Genomic DNA, 19549 nt, shown 5'->3' with positions numbered 1-19549 from the left:
TGTTCACCTGCCCTGTTCCTTATGGAAGTTTTCCTGTTAACTTTACCTCCAAAGGACTTTGTTGCTAATGGGATGGGGAGTCAGATAGTCAGGTCTACCTGATGGTAAACCTTTATGGTTTGTGTGGCTGCAGGGGAACCGTGTCTAAGAGTGCTTATGGTAAGTGAGGGAGAGGAGTTCAAGACCAGTACCTCACAGTCTCATTTTCACTGTCCCCCTGAAAAAAGTCACTGTAACAAATACTAATCACTGAAGATTTGATTAAAACCCTGGTGGGATCTGTGATAGTATGAAAAACCTAACTCAGATTCCTGTCCCAAGACAGACAGCCTAAATAGCTTACAGGGTACATTTTTACCTGGAGAGAATAATATGCAATATTTTCCAAGTTTTTCCAGGCTCATTGGTAAAATCATTAAATGCCAAATCATTGTGTTTGTTGATCCACATTAGTAATCCATTATTTGAGTAGAGCCCAAGAAGCAACTCCAGGCATGTTAGAATTTGGGGGATCAGCTCTATTTCTCAAAATAATTATGTTGCATTAGGAAAGGCATAATTTGGGGCAAGTGATAAGAAATATCACAGTGTAGGACTTACCTGTGGATTTACCAGAGCTCTTGTTTCTGTTGGCTGTCAGTAAGTCACATTGCCAGTGAGTCATTTTTCAATGGCTGTTTCAGGAAATAGACTGGAATGATTTGGTTTAGCTTCTGATTCTATTGATATCATTAGTATGAACCAGTACATTATATGTGAATCCTTCTAGGACTTTAATAGGAAGAATTAAAGACTCAAGCTGAAACAGAAAAATGTTTGAATTGTTTTATTTCTAATAAACAAGACTAGTCAAGACTAGAGTAAGGTGTGGCATCCAAAAGAGTAAAATTAGTATTTGTTCCTTTGCCAATGTTCTTTATCTCCTTGTAGATCTTAAAACACAATATACTTTCCATTTCTTGTAGCCTTTTACATGATATCTTTAATATCTTTTAACATTCTCAATCCTATAGCTTCAAGCACAAATGCCAGCCTGATATCCACTTCATCTACAATGGCTAATATTCCAACAGCAGCAGTTTCCAGCATCTCAAACCAGGTACTGTGCTAATCATCCTGTTTGATATGGTTCTTCAAGCTTGCTCTTCTCTCCATGGTCAATTTGCCAACCTAAGAAACAACCAGAACTAGGACACTGGATGGTTTCTCAGACTGCCACCCATTTCTCTCATTACTGTGCTAAGCCTCTGAATGATATGGTTCTTTCTCCTCCTTTACCTACTACATGTGTCTGCCTCCTACCCAATTCCTACTAGAATGGAAGCTTCATAGGGATAGGGATTTATTTTTCAGTTTTGTTCACTCATACATACCCAAAGTTCAGAAAAATGCCTGGTACTCACATTAAAGACACATAATAAATATTTATGAAATGCATGTTCCTTCTACATTTTTATTTAGCCATTCATTCCTTTGTGAATTCCTTATGGTCTGGTCTCAGTCACTGTTCTATTAACTCTTTATGTTTAGATCACTGCCAATGTTTTCAGTGTTTTAGGGTTTTTTGTTTTTGTTATGTTTTTATTTGTTTTCTCTGTAGCAATGAATCTTTTCTCCATGAATCTCTTTTTCTGGCTGTAATTAACATGACTGTTCTGGTTCATCTTTCTACATTTGACTGTTCCTGCATTTGTTCATTCTTATAGTTCACAAATTACTGAGTTTCTGCTATACATCAGTGTACCATTTATCTCTCTTCCTTTCATAGGTTTTCTTTTTGATCTTGTTTTCCACATGCTTATTATTCCATCCCCAGAAACGTTTTACCACATTCACAATGTCCATTTACTATTTCTGAAATGAACATTCTAGTACTGACCTCATGATATCTACAAGCTTCCTGCTGATTGATGGACATTTTTTTCTTTAATGTCCTGCTATTTCCCTAACTTCATCATAGCAAAAACCAGACTTTCATTCTACCATTTTTGTCTCCTTGTCCTCTAAAAAAGTAAAACCACTTTTCCCTATGACTTCTCAATTATCAATGAGACCATTTTTAAATAAACCTAGGCCTCAAACCAGACCAGTTTTCAGTTTTTTTTCCCTCACCAATTCCCAATCCAACTGTTTCGTTTTAGTTTTTCGCCTTTAATCCTGAATTACCAGACTTAATTTTTCATCTAATCTCCAGTTTTTCCCTCTACCTATCCATTTTCTAAAATGCTAATTGGCTGGCTCAGTTGGTGGAGTGTGCAACTCTTGTTCTCAGGATCATGAGTTCGAGCCCCCATGTTACTAAAAAATTTTTTTAAAAAAAGATTTTAAAACACAATCTGATTAATTTTCTCAAAAGTCCACTTTTATCCCATCAGTCACCTGCCCAGAATCTTTTTTTTTATTAAAAAAATTTTTTTAATGTTTATTTATTTTTGAAAGAGACAGCAGGAGCAGGGGAAGGGCAGAGAGAAGGAGAGACACAGAATCTGAAGCAGGCTCCAGGCTCTGAGCTGTCAGCACAGAGCTGGATGTGGGGCTCGAACTTGTGAACCACAAGATCACGGGCTGGGCAGAAGTCAGATGCTTAACTGACTGAGCCACCCAGGCAACCCCCACCCCAGAATCTTTTTGTATTTTTATTTGTTGGTTTGATTTTGATAGTCCCTATCTCCTGCCCCCACACAAACTATACACCATCGCCTAAAGAATCCAAGTCACATTCGTGGCCTTGCATAATTCATTCAAACCTGCAAGATCCTTTGTTTCAACCAGACTCAGCAACTCTGGTCCCTTAAAACCTTTTCAGGGCTTATTCATCCTCTTATTCCCTCCATCTGTTTATTTCAAAAAGGCTCTCTGACTACCAGTCTGCAGTGATAGTTGTCTTCCTCTGTATTTCACTCCTTTGACATATAATTTATTGCCAATTTGTTGGAATTTTTTTGTCTTTTCCTGCTAGATTTTTAACTCCCTTGAGTTCAGCCAGTACAACTTACTTTTTCCTTTTTTTTTTTTTTTAAGCTTATTTATTTATTTATTTTGAGAGAGAGAGTGCACATTGTGGGGAGGAGCAGAGAGAGAATCCCAAGCAAGCTGCACGTTGTCAGCACAGAGCCTGCCGTGGGGCTCAATCTCACAAATTGTGAGATCATGACCTGAGCCGAAATCAAGAGTCAGATGCTTAACTGACTGAGCCACCCAGGTGCCCCCAACTTATTCTTTTCTTTAATGTTGCATTCTCCCGCTCATACATGGACACACATACTGAGTTGTATTTGGTTTATGATAGATGCTCAGTACTACTTATAATTGGTTTGGTTGATTAGCTTCTTCCTACTTATTACTAACATCAGTATCAGTGGAAATTTTTTAAGGTATATATTTGAGCTAAACATCATATGCATTTTTTGTACAGTTTTATTAAGGTATAATTGATATATAATAATCTGCATGGATTTAAATTTATAGTTTGATAAATTTTGACATGTATGTGCTCATTAAACAATAAAAAATTCCCTCCAAATATTTTAAAGAAACTTCATATTTAAAGAAAACTTGATTATTTTAAAAAGAAAAAGAGATACTCAATTTTAAACTAGGAAACCTTAATGAGAGTTATGTGGGATAATGTACTTTTTTGTTTAAGCTCATCCGTTCTTAGAAAGCACTAGCATCTAGCGGAGTTGTTTATAAACTTCCTAAAGAGTAGAATCTTCCAAAATTCTGTGAAAAAAATTTACACAGAAATTCGGTACCTAAAATAGAAAAAAAAAAAAAAGAAAGCTGTTGAAGTAGAAAAAAAGACATTGTGTGTAGAGTTCATGGGACCCTTCACTTCCATCCTTTTGGTCATTCCAAAGACAGCCCCTGAAGTATCTCCTCTTGACTCTTAGGTTTCCACAGAATGCATTTTGGAAATCAGTGATTTAGATGGAAGCTATAGATGGGTAAATGAGATGTCAAATTAATTGTTTTAGGAAAATGATTATGAAGAAGAGGATCATGAAAGTCTCTTGTGTTGAAATCAGCTTTTGCTTTAAGAGTCTTGTCTTCCTCCCTTACTCCCTTTGGTCTACAGGACTATCCTACCTATACTATCCTTGGTCAGAGTCAGTACCAGACGTGCTACCCCAGCTCCAGCTTTGGAGTCACAGGCCAGACTAACAGTGATGCTGAGAGTACCACAATAGCGGCAGCCACATACCAGACCGAGAAGCCTAGTGTCATGGTACCCGCACCTACAGCACAGAGACTTTCTTCTGGTAAGCGCCATCACTCTAAAAACTTTGGCTTAAGGGCACTTCATTCAGGAGATGATAGTGAAGTTCATTTTGTTGTGTTCTAAGTCACTGTTACTGTGCTTTTGGCTTTCTCTCTCCGGTGAGGAGTATTTAAACATTGGAACCCGACCGTGTGATGAGTCATTGGCAGGCTGATGTAATACCTGATGCTATGAATAGAAAAGTACCAAGAATGAAAAGACTATTTGTGACTCCCACTCCACCCTTTAGCTTTAATGTGCTTGTGACCAGGAACTTCAGAATCTTGGCACATTTTGTAAAAGGTGGAGGACTCCAGTTTTACTCTATGCATATTTTGGACACCTGCCGAGGCCTCAGAGCAGTAGTTCTTAACTTTTTCTGTGTCATAGATCTCCAAGATTCTAAAGAAAGCTATGGTCTTTTCCCCCTCAGAGAAATACATAAAATTTAACCTACAAATTTAAACCTTTACATTTAGGTTTGAAATGTATCAATGAATTATGATGTCCAGGTTAAAACAAAAAACCCTGACATAAAGGCTTTATACTAAGCACATTAGTAAACATATGTATATGCTTCTTATTTGTCTCTATCTTCCAGGAAAATTTGGTGGTTGGCTGTCACATCACATAACAGGAGGAAGGACTGTTTATTGTTTTGTTAACACTGATGCATTTTGAAAAACAGGGCTCTATATCAGCTAAAGCAGTTTTCTGTGCACCTTGCATTCACCAGTCTTCTAACTAAATAGACGTACAGATGGTCACTGCTTCAGACTTAATGACTGAAATAATTACATGTGTTGATGCCTTAGTTTTGAATTCATATCTCTAAATATCTTTGTTCTGCATAATTTTAACTTTTTAATAATGGAGAATTTCAAACCCTAGAAGTTGTCAGAATAGTATAATGAACCTTTATGTATCCATCATCCATCTTCAACATTAACAACTCATATTTCAGCTACATCCAATTCTCTCCCCAAATTCCAGGCATCATATGTCTAAAAGATAAATAAATATTTGTTAGCATAACCACAATGCCAATTATCCCATCTAAAATAATTCAATAGTAATTCCTTAGTATCATAAAATCCTAAAAGGTATTATTTCTAGTGTTTTCATAAATGTTAGGAGTTTTATTTTTCCTTTACGGTTTATTTAAATTAGGATCAAAGTAAGTCCCATACATTGGGATTGGTGGATGTATATTTTATGTCTCTTTTAACTTATAAATTCCCCTTTTTTTGTTCCCCAGTATACTGTATTTGTGAAGAAACTGGACTGTTTATCTCATACCATTTCCCAGTCTAAATTTTACTGATTATATCTGTATAAGGTAGTTCAACATGTCCTGCTGCCTTCTGTATTTTATTTTAAATTGGTAAACAGATCTGGAGTCCTGGTTTTCAACTAAAGGGGATTTTTTTGTGCCACACTCCCCTCCCCCATTCACCTAAGACATTTGGCAATGTGTGGAAACATTTTTGGTTGTCTTGTGGGTGGGGAGTGCTACTGGCATCTCGTGGATAGAGGCCAAGGGTACTGCTTAACCACGCATCCTACAAGGCACAGGACATCTACTCAACAAAAATTATCTGGCCCAAAATGTCAGTTGTGCCAACTTGAGAAACTCTGATTTAAAAAACTTGAGAAACAGGTTCAATTTTTTTTGGCAAAACAGCTTTATAACTGTGTTCTTCCATTGAGAGACAGGTATACTAATTATAACTCCCTCTGTGATGTTAGAAGCTGTTGATGTTCCATGTTGATTTAGGTCTACATTCCTAAATCACTTAGGTAAAGTTTGGTTTTCCAACCTTTCATCCCTGCAATATGATTCTTAAGGACAGAAAACATGCTGACTATCTATCTTCCTGTTCTGGTTCTTATAGCCTGTGACTACTGGCCATATGTCTCGGATTTCCTTTCCAGGAGACCCTTCGACAAGCCCGGCTTTGTCCCAGACTACACCAAATAAAGACGCTGATGATCAGTCCAGAAAAAACATGACTGGCAAGAACCGGGGCAAAAGGAAAGCTGATGCCAGCTCTTCCCAGGACAGTGAATTGGAAGTATGGGAAGAAATTCATTTGAGTTACCTACTTTTTTCTCATTTTTTAAGTTTATCAAACATACATATCTGAAACTCGTGGAGGTACTGTAGTTCTTTGTTGTATGGCCCTTGATTCCCGGGCAAAAGAAACGAAATTGGCCAAGTGAAAAGAGAAATGTAAAAACATTTCTTTGTGCCCATAACTCACTGTATTACTTTCAGATGCATTTCACCAAAGCGTCAAAAAAGCTTTTTAGAATTTAGGTAGCTGGGTAACTTTTTAAGAGAAAGAACAAACTCTTCTCTATGTTCCAGAGAATAGAAGGAACAGTTCCATCATATTCAGAAAGCAGAGGGTGCCACAAATAATCTCATACCGTTCTCCATTTAAAAATCTGAAAGTAAAATGAGAGGATGAGAGTGCTTTAGGCCAAGCCTCTGTGAGACATGCGACCAGATCTCCTAACTTATTAATGAGACTGGCACTCATGTATTTTGTGGTTAAGCACACATAATAAATAAAGAATTTATTATGGGCATACATTTGGCTTCATTATTTAAAAGATTAGAAAATCATACAAAACATTAATAATAGTGGATTTTTTATGTTCTTCTGTTTTCATTTTCGATTTTTCTGTAATATGATCATTTAATGGGGCAGGGGTTGCTGTATTTAAAAATGAGTTCATTGGGGTGCCTGACTGGCTCAGTAGGAAGAGCATTGGACTCTTGATCTCAGGGTTGTGAGTTCAAGCCCCACATTGGGTGTAGAGATTACTTTAAAAAAAAATCTTAAAAGATGATTGGGGTGCCTGGGTGACTCAGTTGGTTAAGCATCCAACTTTTGATTTTGGCTCAGGTCATGATCTCGAGATCCATGACATCAAGCCCCATGTCGGGCTCCGTGCTGACAGCTCAGAACCTGCTTGGGATTCTCTCTTTTCCCCTCTGTCACCCCACCCCCACTTGTGCACTCACTCTCTCTCTCTCAAAATAAATAAACATTAAAAAAAAATGAGATCATTGATAGGTGTTAAGACATAACTAAATTGAGGCTGTGTTTGGGGACTCTCTTTCCCTTTGTTCCTAAAAAGAAAAGTAAGAAGGAAAATCTAAAGTCCTATACACTTATTGGGGAAAACTGAGAACTCACTTAGTTTTTTTAACTGTGGTAAAAATGTACATAATATGAAAGTTACCATTTTAACCACTTTTAAGTGTACAACTCAGTAACATTAAGTACATTCACAATGTTGTTTGTTACCACTATCTGTTTTCAGAACTTTTTCATAATTCCAATCAAATACTCTGCACACATTAATCATTCTCTCCTCCCACTAACTAGTTCCTAGTAACTTCTGTTTTACTTTCCGTTTCTATGAATTTGCATATTCTAGATATCTCATATAAATGGAATGATAGCAGTATCTACCCTTTTGTGTCAGGCTTACTTTACTTAGCATGTTTTCAAGGTTCATCTATGTTATAGCATGTATTAGAACTTCATTTTGGGAGTGCCTGGGTGGCTCCGTCGGTTAAGTGTCTGACTCTTGGTTTCAGCTCAGGTCATGACCTCAGGGTTCATGAGTTCAAGCCCCTCATCGGGCTCTGTGCTGACAGTGTGGAGTCTCCTTGGAATTCTCTCTCCCCTCCTCTCTCTGCCCCTCCCCTGCTCGCTCTCTCTCTCTCTCTCTCTCAAAAATAAATAAAGTTAAAAAAAAATCTTAAAACAGAAAAAAAAACTTGATTTCTTTTTATGGCTGAATAATATTCCATTGTATGTATATACCATATTTTGTTTACCCATTCATTTGTTGATGGACACTAGTAGTTTTTCATCTTTGAGTTATTGTGAATAATGCTGCTATGAAGATTGCCATCCAGATATCTCTAAGTCTTTCTTTTCAGTTATTTTTCCATATCCTCACCAACACCTGTTATTTCCTTTTTTTTTTTTTTTTTTTTTGGTTAATAATAGCGATCCTGGGGCCCCTGAATCTCACGGTTCGTGAGTTCGAGCCCCGTGTTGGGCTCTGTGCTGACAGCTCAGAGCTTGGAGCCTGCTTCAGATTCTGTGTCTCCTTCTGTCTGCCCCTCCACTGCTTGCACTCTGTCTCTCGCATTGTCTCAAAAATAAACAAACATTAAAAAAATTTTTTTTTAAATAATAGTGATCCTAATGGATATGAAGTAGTAACTCATTGTGGTTTGTTTTTTTTTTTTTACATTTCCTTAACGACTAATAATGTTGAACATCTATATGTGTTTATTGGCTATTTGTATTATTTTCTTTGGAGAAATAACTGTTCAAATCCTTTGCCCAGTTTTTAATTTAGGGTGTTTGGTATTTTGTTGTTGGCTTTTAGGAATTCTTTATATGTTCTAGATACTAATCACTTACCAAATATATGATCTGCAAAATATTTTCTTCTATTCTGTGGGTTCTTTTTACTCTCTATCTGATAGTATTCTTTGATGCATAAAAGTTTTACATTTTGATGAAGTCCTATTTTTTTTTAATGTTTTTTAATGTTTATTTTTGAGAGAGAGAGAGAGAGAGACAGAGTGCGAGCAGGGGAGGGGCAGAGAGAGAAAGACACAGAATCTGAAGCAGGCTCCAGGCTCTGAGCTGTCAGCACACAGCCCAGTGGGGCTCGAACACATGAACCGTGAGATCATGACCTGAGCTGAGGTCAGACTCAACTGACTGAGCCACCCAGGTGCAGCTAAGTCCTATATATTTTTGTTTGTTTGTTTGTGCTTTTAATGTTAATAATGCAAGGTTATGAAGATATTTACCTATGTTTTCTTCTAAGAATTTATTTGTTTTAGTTTGTAAGTTTCATAAATTTAGGTCTTGAATTCATACTGAGTTAAGTTTTTCTTCATATTGAGTTAATTTTTGTGTATGGTGTAAAGTAAGGGTCTAATTTCATTCTTTTGCATATGGATAGCCAATTTTCCTAGCACCTGTTGTTGGAAATACTTTCCTGTCCCCGTTGAATGGTTTTAGTATCCTTGTCAAAAATTGACCATATATATAAGGCTTTATTTCTAAGCTATCTTGTCTTTTTGAATGATCTATGTGTCTATCCTTATGCAAATACCACATTGTATTGGTTACTGTAGCTTTATAATAAGTTTTGAAATCAGGAAGTGTGAATCTTCCAACTTTGTTCTTTTTCAAGATTATTTTGGCTATTTAGGGTACCTTGAGATTCCATATGAATTTTTGGATGAGTTTTTCTATTTCTTTAAAAAGCAGTGTTGGCAGGGGGCACCTGGGTGGCTCAGTCAGTTGAGTGTCTCACTCTTGAATTTGGCTCAGGTCATGATCTTGTGGTTCATGGGCTCGAGCCCTGCTTAGGGCTTAGGATTCTGCGTCTCCCTCTTTCTCTGCCCTTTTCTTGCTCTCGTGCACATGTGTGCACATGCACACACACGCACACACTCTCAAACATGAAAAGAAATTGTAAAAAGCACTGTTGGGATTTTGATAGGGATTGTGTTGAATTTGTAAATCACTTTGGGTATTTTAACATTGTTAAGTCTTTCATCCATGAACATGAGTTGTCTTTCAATTTATTTAGGTCTAATTTCCTTTAGCAGTGTTTTATAATTTTCAGTGTACAAGTCTTTCACCTCCTCAGTTAAATTTATTCTTAAGGATTTTATTTTTGATGCTATTGTAAATGGAATTGTTTTTTAAATTTCTTTGATAATTATTCATTGCATGTATATAGAAGTACACCTCATTGCTGAATTCATTTTTTAGCTCTTTCAATTTTTTATGGGTTCTTTAGGGTTTTCTGCCTATAAGATTGTGTCATTTGTGAACAGAGATCATTTTACTTTTTCCTTTCCAATTTGGGTTCCTTTTTTCCCCATTTCTTGCCAAATTATTCTGGCTAGGATTTCTAGTACTATGTTGAATAGAAGTGGTGAAAACAGGCATACTTGTCCTATTCCTGATCTCAGGGGTAATGCTTCCAGTCTTCAACCATTGAGTAAGATATTAGTTCTGTGTTTTTCTTTTTTTTTTTTTTAATTTTTTTTTTCAACGTTTTTTTATTTTTGGGACAGAGAGAGACAGAGCATGAACGGGGGAGGGGCAGAGAGAGAGGGAGACACAGAATCAGAAACGTGCTCCAGGCTCTGAGCCATCAGCCCAGAGCCCGACGCAGGGCTCGAACTCACGGACCGCGAGATCGTGACCTGGCTGAAGTCGGACGCCTAACCGACTGCGCCACCCAGGCGCCCCAGTTCTGTGTTTTTCATATACAGTCTTTATTATGTGAAGAAATTCACTTCTATTCCTAGTTTATTTGATGTTTTTTTTTTTTTTTTATCATGGAAGTGTTGAATTTTGTCAGATGCTTTTCCTGCATCAGTTGAGATGACCATTGGAGTTCTTTTTCCTCTGTTTTCTTAAAGTAGCATATTACATTAATTAATTTTTTTATGTTGATCCATCCATGCATTCTAAGAACAAATCCCACATGGTCATGATGTATAATGCTTTCAGTATGCTGCTGAATTTTGTTAGTATTTTGTGGAGAATTTTTGCATCAATGTTCGTAAGAAATATTGGTCTGCAGTTTTCTTACAGTATCTTTATCTGACTTCAGTATCAGGGTAATGCTGGCTTCATAGAATGATTTAGGAAGTGTTCCTTCCTCTTTGACTTTTTGGAAGAGTTAAAGAAGGATTGGTGTTAAGTATTCTTTAAATATTTGGTAGACTTTACCAGTGAAACTATCTGGTCTTGGGCTTTTCTTTCTTGGTATCTTTTTGATCACTGATTTCAACCTCCTTACCAGTAAGTTAAGGGTCTATTCAGATTTTCCATTTCTTCTTGAGTCAGTTTTGGCATTTTGTGTATTTCTAGTAAGTTGTCCATTTCTATCTAGGTTATTTGTTGGTGTACAACTGTTCATCATATTCTCATATTTCTTTTTATTTCTGTAAAGTTGATAATAACATCCCTACTTTCATTTCTGATTTTACTAATTTGAGTCTTCTTTTTTTTTCTTTGTTAATCTAACTAAAAGTTGTCAATTTTGTAGATCTTTTCAAAGAAACGACTTTTGGTTTTATTGGTTTTTCTCTGTTATTACTCTGCTTTCTGATTTATTTATCTCCATTCTAACCTTTAGTATTTCCTTCCTTCTGCTGGCTCTTAAATTGTACAGTTATGTTATTGAATGAGATCTTACTTCTTTTTTAAGGCATGCATTTACAGCTGTGAATTCCCCTCTCCACAATGCTTTCACTGCAGCTTATAAATTTTGGTATGTTGTGTTTTAATTTTCATTCATCTCAGCATAATTTCACTGGGAATTTTTTCTTTGATCCATTGGTTGTTTAAGATTGTGTTGTTTAATTTTCACATATTTGTAAGTTTTTTTAGCTTTTTGTTAGTGATTTCTTGTCTCATTCCATTGTGATTAGAAAAGATGCTCACTCATTATTTTTTATGTTTTCCTTCCTCAGCGGGTATTTCTGTGGGACTTGGATGAAACCATCATCATATTTCACTCTCTTCTTACTGGATCCTATGCCCAGAAGTATGGAAAGGTAATTTAAGTCTTTCTCCATTTGTTGTAATTGTCCTTCCCCTCACTATATGGGCAGGTAACCAAAGTCACTTTCTCTGCCACCCCCAACTTACCCCGTTCACCTTTCACTTTCCATGTAAAACTTTTCCTGATGACTTGTACCAGGCAGGCTACATGGTCAGGCAGAGTTGATAAAGCTGGGGACTAGACCTAGAACCAGTGCTGAAAGCTGACGTTGTTCAAGAGTACTATTTTATAAAGACTAAGTTATGGGAATGAAGCTCAAAACAGAGTGGAGTCTCAGGATTATATATTTTTTTTTTTTTTTTTTTTTTTTTTTTCAACTTTTATTTATTTTTGGGACAGAGACAGAGCATGAACGGGGGAGGGGCAGAGAGAGAGGGAGACACAGAATCGGAAACAGGCTCCAGGCTCCGAGCCATCAGCCCAGAGCCCGACGCGGGGCTCGAACTCACGGACCGCGAGATCGTGACCTGGCTGAAGTCGGACGCTTAACCGACTGCGCCACCCAGGCGCCCCATGGATTATATATTCTAAAGACTGATCTTTTAACCTTTACATCACTTTTAACAGCCCAAACTAAGCATTTTATTTAGCTGAGTGTAAGCCAGATATGTAAATTTAAAATATATAAAAGTATAAAATATTTTTCTAAAATAGATTACGTGCCTTCTTAAACTAAATATATCAAGCAGAAGTTAACTTACTTAGTCATCAGCATAAACATCAGGGTTTTGTTTTGTTTTGTTTTTAAACATCAGTTTTAATAGAGGGATAAACTGTGTATTTCTACACTGAATTATCTCCAGGCTTCTGTTTTTCAGTTTCTATGAATAAATTTTACGAAAATATTTGCTTCCTTTGCTCTCTTACTATTCCCATTTATCTTATTGTCATTAATGTTTCTGTTAGAAGTACCTTCCACAGGCTTTTATTATCTAGGCTAGTTAGCTAATATGAACTCATACACTGTGGTTATAAAAATATGTAAAATAAGAGCCTCTAAGTGAAAGCCTTTCACTTACAGCCTCTAAGTGAAAACCTGATGGTTCACTTTAATTTTTTTTTTTTTTTTTAATAGAATTTGTTGTCAGATTGGCTAACATACAGTGCGTAAAGTGTGCTCTTGGTTTTTGGGGTAGATTCCCATGGTTCATCGTTTACATACAAGACCCAGTGCTCATCCCAACAAGTGCCCTCCTCAATGCCCATCACCCATTTTCCCCTCTCCCCCACTCCCCTCCACTCCATCAACCCTCAATTTGTTCTCTGTATTTAAGAGTCTCTTATGGTTTGCCTCCCTCCCTGTCTGTTTGTAACTATTTTTTTCTCCTTCCCTCCCCCCGTGGTCTTCTGTTAAGTTTTTCAAGGTCCACATATGAGTGAAAACATGTGATATCTGTCTTTCTCTGACTGATTTAGTTCACTTAGCATAATACCTTCCAGTTCTTGATGGTGCACTTTAAAGCTAAATATATTGGTTTTCCTACAAATAGTTTGGCTTCTCAGGCTTTCTTATTTCCTGGCTATTGAGATTGTCAGAAAACTGACTTCTGGTATTATACTGTATAGGCATGTGTGTGGTGGGGAGGCAGAAGAGAGATAATGGGTGTTGCAATAGTAATATTTTAGCAATAGATAGCATTTCTCACAAAATAGGAAATTTCTACACAGATTGTTGTTGTTTTTTTTTAAGTGGGTTTAGTTTTCTAAAAATGAAGTCCTGAAATTTTTAACTTTCCACAATCCCAGATTCTTGTAACTGTGAATGGAATTGCATCAGTAATAGCTAGTGGGCCTGTGTTGTTTTGGCCTTGACCCAGAATAACTCTGAAATATTTAAAGATTGGAACCAGTGCTGTTAGTACCAAGTCAAACAAATTTTTCACTTACTGCCTTCCAGGACCCAACAGTAGTGATTGGCTCAGGTTTAACAATGGAGGAAATGATTTTTGAAGTGGCTGATACACATCTATTTTTCAATGACTTAGAGGTAAGCGTTTTAAATTGTTTCTGTACTTCAGTAAAACATTTTGTTTGTTCCATAGCTATTTATTGAGCCAAGCTTATTGTTTTTAGAGGAAATGTGGTCAGACAGGGTGGTTGTGGAGAGGTCAGCTGACCACTTAGGCATACATAGTCTTATAAGAACAGTGCCTTGGCTATGTCACCAGTCTTGGTACTGGCCCTCAATTTTATTGGCTCAAAAATTTGATTTTTGTTAGCCTATTTGGAAGTGATCTAGATCTAGGGGAAATGTCAGCCCATCAGGCAAAAACAGTGAAATGTAAACCAACGTTCCTACTTATTCATCTATCTTAAATAATGTATACAAGGTGGGTTTGATTCTTTGTACTCTTAATTATATTTTGACTATTTTTTGGTTTTACCTTCTTAAAATAAAATCTCTTGATTTGTCAGATCTGTGAATGGCTGCTCTACTAACTCATTATAATTTATACATGCTTATTATCCATGTGTACATTAACCTTGATGTCCAGAATCATTTTATAGTTAGATGCAGGGAAAACCAGTAACACTGAGAGCTTCTTGGTGAATATTTTTGGCTTTGACATTTAAGTTCACCTTTGAGGTAACCATGGTGTAGTAGAAACAGCACAAGACTGGGAAGTCAGAAGACCAGAGAGTGAGTTCCAGGTTAGGAAAGTTATCTACGCATTCTGGGCTTCAGTTAAACAGTGATCCTACACCAGAAACTAATAACAGCTGTTCTACCTGGGGAAGAAGATGTGTTGCTGGGACACAGAGGTTGGAAGGAGCAGACTTGTCACTTTATGTTCTTTTGAGTTTCAAACAGTGTACTATTTATATAACCTAGTTTTTAAAAACAGTGAAAATTTTTAATTAAAAATAAGATAGTGGGGCACCTGGCTGGCTCAGTCAGAAGAGCATGAAACTCTTGATCTCAGGGTTGTGACTTTGAGCCCCATATGGGGTGTTGAGATTACTTCAATACAATTAAAAAGAAACTAAAAAAAATAAAGAATAAGATAGCATTTTATAAACACAAAGTAATCCTGTTTCTTTTTAAATACAATCTAGTTCTACCCAGTGGACAGTTCTCCAACAAATTGTATTACCAGAGCTCTAAACTCCAGTACTTTTGTCTAAGCTCCACAATGCTTAATCTTCCTCAACTTCACATGTTGATACGTTAGGACATCATAGTTTTTATTCAGCAAACATTTATTGAAAACCTACTTTGTGCCAATAATTATTGCCAAATTGTATTTGTAATGATTTTCTAGACATAGTCCTCACTCAGGACTGAAAGTTCTGTGAAGAATTTGACCTGAATGTGTTCCTGCCCCCCCAGGTCAGTGGTTCTCAACTTCAGGGGGCATAAGAATCACCTGGGGAGCTTGTTAAAAATGAAAATTCTAGGATTTCACTCCCAGAAATTCTGATTCAAGTAGGTCTGGGGTGGACCCAAGAATATGCATTTTTTAAAAACTTCCCCAGGGGATTCTGATGCAGGTGGACATCACAACATTGCCCTAGGTGGTGTCAGAGGAGTGAATCTCTCCGAGTTAGGCAGGGGGTGGCATTTTATGTCAGTAGTAGCACGGGTGTGGTGGAAAGAACCTTGGATTCAAATTAGAAGGCTGAGGCTCTTTTTAGTTTCTTTCTATCACTGGTTCTGTGACCTTGGATCATTCATGTCGCCTCACTTTTAGAACATGAGGAGATTAACTTAGGTGACCACTTCTAATTCCTATGTTTGGATGTACAAGTTTCTGTTTCAGTCATTCTGTTTTGATACCATACTCTACCAGTATCTCTTTCATCTGCAAAAATTTGTTGGGTACATACCATGTAAGAGCACATGCTACATAGGACCAGACTAGAAGGGTACAAAGGAGGTGTAAGATATGGGTTGTGCCAACAGAGGGCTACAGTGTAATAGAACTTACACTGTAGTCTAGCATAGGACATAGACCTACCTGACAGTGTAAGGGAGCTTGTGTTTATTCCCATGAGCTATTGTGTTATCTCCATGACTGTTGAGATAAGAGCATACCTGAAGGTTGGGATGGTTAAGGAAAATTTTGTGGACTGTGGGATATGAATTAGGCCTTAAAAGAAGTTGGACAGCAGGGGGGTGAGAGTGATCCTCCACACACAAGAGAGACTATGAGGTATTTCATCATCTGCCGTAATTTGTGGTCTTTTTACAATATGTCATGGTGGTGATAGCGCTTCTACTCCCTGGACTGAAATAGTGTGTGGTTTTATCTTTTAACAGGAGTGTGACCAGGTGCATGTGGAAGATGTGGCTTCTGATGACAATGGCCAAGACTTGAGGTGATAGAAACAGTGATGTCTTAAACATCAGAATGCCTGTACACAATCACTGTCTAGGTTCAGAGGAAAACAAAGATGAGTAAGACATGGCCCTAAAAGTTCTCACGGTCTGGTAGAGGAGACAGAGACAAACAGTTAACGATGGCAGTGTGCAGAGGTGACGGTAGAAAATGTGATGGAGCACAGAAAAGAAAATAATTCTGGTGTCTGCGGGGAGCAGCTGGTTGCCAACATTGGAGCGGCCTTCTCAGTGCAGAATTTGAGTATGGCCTTGAATGGGGAGCAATGACAGGATGAGGAAAAAGCATTTCAAAGTAAAGGGTACACTCATTTCTCTTTGGCTAGATTTTCAGTCAGGAGGAGTGTGCTTCCACACTGGTTAGTTTTAGATACAAATAAGCATGAGTTTTACCAAGGAACCTAATTGTGGGGGTCTGCTGGGGTCAGGACTAACCCTATGGGAGGCGATCTTAAAATGTTCTACAGGGAACACTAAACCAACTGGGTCTCAGTGGCAAAATGCTTGCTCGGCCTCCTCATATCTCTCTTGGCTGCTGTCTCCTGGCCCAGCAGTCTTGGCTAAGAATAATCCAACAATTTATCTAGCTTATATTTGAAGACTTTAAGAAAAAAAGACCGTCCCATTTTTCATGTTCATTTGTTTTGGTGTTTGTCCCTTTTCAGTAGGCAAAAAGTTCTTTCCTGTGTCTCCTGTAAAATTGTTTCATCCGTGAATTTTCAAACATAGAGCAGAGCTGGGCATGCGTCTCCCTGAGGGCCTAATCCTGTAGGGCTGAGAACGAGGTGAAGGTTCCACATCAAGAACAGCATCCAGTCACGCGTGTTGTGCTTGCACAGCCATGGAGCATACCGTTCCTGCAAGATTTCACCGGACTTTTTAGGAAAGAGCCTGGTCTGAAGCAGTTGTGATCCACCTAAACCCTAGTGGTTTTTTTTTCCTTTTATACACATGGCTAACCAGTACTTACCAAAATGTCTTGGCAACTTTATTTCCTTAGATATAGAATCTTAACACCTATAGGACTCAGTTTTGACTTTCAGTTGAACCAGGTTGTCCCTAATTCTGTCGGTCATTTTGTCAGTCTCTACTTAGGAAGTGTTCATCTCTCCCAGCCTGTTTCACTGTATTACTTAACTGTTGCTGTGTAACATGACCCCAAAACTAGTAACCTAAAGTTGTAAACATTATCATCTCATAGTTTTTATAGGACAGGAACTTGAAAGTGACTTAGCTGGGTACTTTTGAATCAGGGTCTCTGAAACTAAAATCAGGATATTGGCTGGAGCTAAAATCAATCATCTGAAGGCTTGATTAGAACTGGAGGAGCTGCTCACGACCTCTCACCTGCGGCTGGTAGCGGGAGACCCCTTTTCCTCACTCTCCGTACGCCTCTCCATAGGGCAGTCTGAGTGTTCTCATGTGACAGCTGATGTCTTTCAGAGCAAGTGATCCAAGAGAGAGCAAGAGAAGCCTAGTCTCTGAGGTCTAACACCCTTGCTTCGACCGCATCCTGTTTATATTTAAATGCAGTCCATACCTATAGAGAGAAGAATTAGAAGAGAGCAGTATTAAAGAATTTGAGGACATTTTAAAGTCACCACTATGACCCATGAACTTAATAAACCAGCTAACATCTCTGAAGAATATCTCCATTATATCTTGCAATTACTAGTATTTGGGGTTATTTCCTTCCATTATTTCTTCACATGTTTCTCCACTTTCCATAGTTGCCATCATTTGTGTGTATGTCTGTGTGTGTGTGTACACAAAAATGTTATATTCCGGGGTGTTGGGGTTTTTTTTTTTCACTGTAAGATATGCTGTCATTCATGAAAAGACACTCTAAACCAAGACCACCTCTAAGGGAAGTTGGTGCTTGAATGGTTCCTACCTCTTGTTCCCTCTCTCTCCCCCTTTCTTTGATAGCAGTAATAGGGGTGAGGGAGATGACTAATGGAAGATAGATTCTGACACACAGAGATTAAGGGAAAAGGTTCTTAAAGCCTTTAGACTTGATGTCAGATGCCAGGAATAGGACAGAGAATCCCAGGTGGCATTCAGCCAAAAACCTCAGACAATAGCAGTATTAATTTTCATCATCCTCTCTCTCTGCAGCAACTACAGTTTCTCAACAGATGGTTTCAGTGGATCAGGAGGCGGTGGCAGCCATGGTTCCTCTGTGGGTGTCCAAGGAGGTGTGGACTGGATGAGAAAACTGGCTTTCCGCTACCGAAAAGTGAGAGAAATCTACGATAAGCACAAAAGCAATGTGGGTGGTAAGTGTGGCATAGACCAGTCTGATACTCGGTTTCCTTCTGACTTCTTGCATTCTTTTCCAGGCATCCCTTAGAACTCCCTAGCAACTGCTTAGGAATTGGGGCCGCAATAACATTTTAATTTTGTATTAAAAAAATTGAGGTTTGATTGAAACCCTTTGAAGAGGAAGCTTTCCATTTCTCATGCACTTCTCTTAGCATTGCTTTGCAAAGTTCTCCTGTTTATTAGACAAATACCTTTTTAAAGGAAATGTGTTCCAGAGATTATGTTTGATGACTTGTTTTATTCTGGACTCACAACTATTGTCAGTACTAACTAATAGGTTGCCATATTTTTTGACTGATTTATTTAACCATCAGAACAAGTCAGGTAGAGGGGCTCCTGGGTGGCTCAGTCAGTTAAACAACCAACTGTGGTTCAGGTCATGATCTCACAGTTCAAGAGTTTGAGTCCCACGTCGGGCTCTTTGCTGACAGCTCGGAGCTTTGGATTGTGTGTCTCCCTCTGTCAGGTAGAACTAGTGACTAGGTTTCTAGTGGATGGAAAACTAGGTCCAGAATTATAGTTGGCAGTGGCCAGGTGTTGGACCTTGGAAATCCTTTCTGCCCAGAAATACCTCAAATATCGGCTGTCACTATGCCTAAAATTCCATTATTTGTAATTAATTAATTAACCATAGGTTGTTCAAATTAGAAGAGACATTTCTCATTTTGCATTTGAGAAAACATGTTTATTATGAGAGTACTGAGGGCAGCTTACCCATGGTCACAGCTGGAATCCAATCTCCTAGCTCTTGGTCCAGTGCCCTTTACATTCATGCAGTCCCCCCCCCTTTTTTTTAAGTGTAAGAGATTTATCTATTTTTTTTTATTCTTTTTTTTATTTTTATTTTTTTTAAGTAAGCTCTACACCCAATATGGGGCTTGAACTCACGACCTCAAGATCAAGAGTCGCATGCTTAATGACTGAGGCAGCCAGGCACCCTCATGCAGTTCCTTCTTTAGTGATGTACCCTTATAAGAAAAAAA

At 37.9% G+C, this 19549-nt stretch overlaps 1 protein-coding gene across 2 annotated transcripts in view; it reads left to right on the top strand.

Moving 5' to 3' along the window:
• The window catches only part of EYA3 (EYA transcriptional coactivator and phosphatase 3), a 98140-nt gene that overhangs the window by 60438 nt on the left and 18153 nt on the right, over positions 1-19549 (top strand). For both annotated transcript variants that reach the window (XM_030324036.1, XM_030324037.1), the window contains 7 exons: positions 1014-1099; positions 4079-4262; positions 6197-6336; positions 11811-11894; positions 13800-13889; positions 16164-16222; positions 18360-18520. In XM_030324036.1, the coding sequence (XP_030179896.1) occupies positions 1014-1099; positions 4079-4262; positions 6197-6336; positions 11811-11894; positions 13800-13889; positions 16164-16222; positions 18360-18520 (804 nt within the window). The remainder of the gene's footprint in view (positions 1-1013; positions 1100-4078; positions 4263-6196; positions 6337-11810; positions 11895-13799; positions 13890-16163; positions 16223-18359; positions 18521-19549) is intronic.

This window comes from Lynx canadensis, chromosome C1 (genome assembly GCF_007474595.2).
Source record: "Lynx canadensis isolate LIC74 chromosome C1, mLynCan4.pri.v2, whole genome shotgun sequence".
Taxonomy (NCBI): Eukaryota; Metazoa; Chordata; class Mammalia; order Carnivora; family Felidae; genus Lynx; species Lynx canadensis.
Note: the sequence above shows the minus strand (reverse complement) of the source record. Positions and strands in the feature narration are given on the sequence as shown.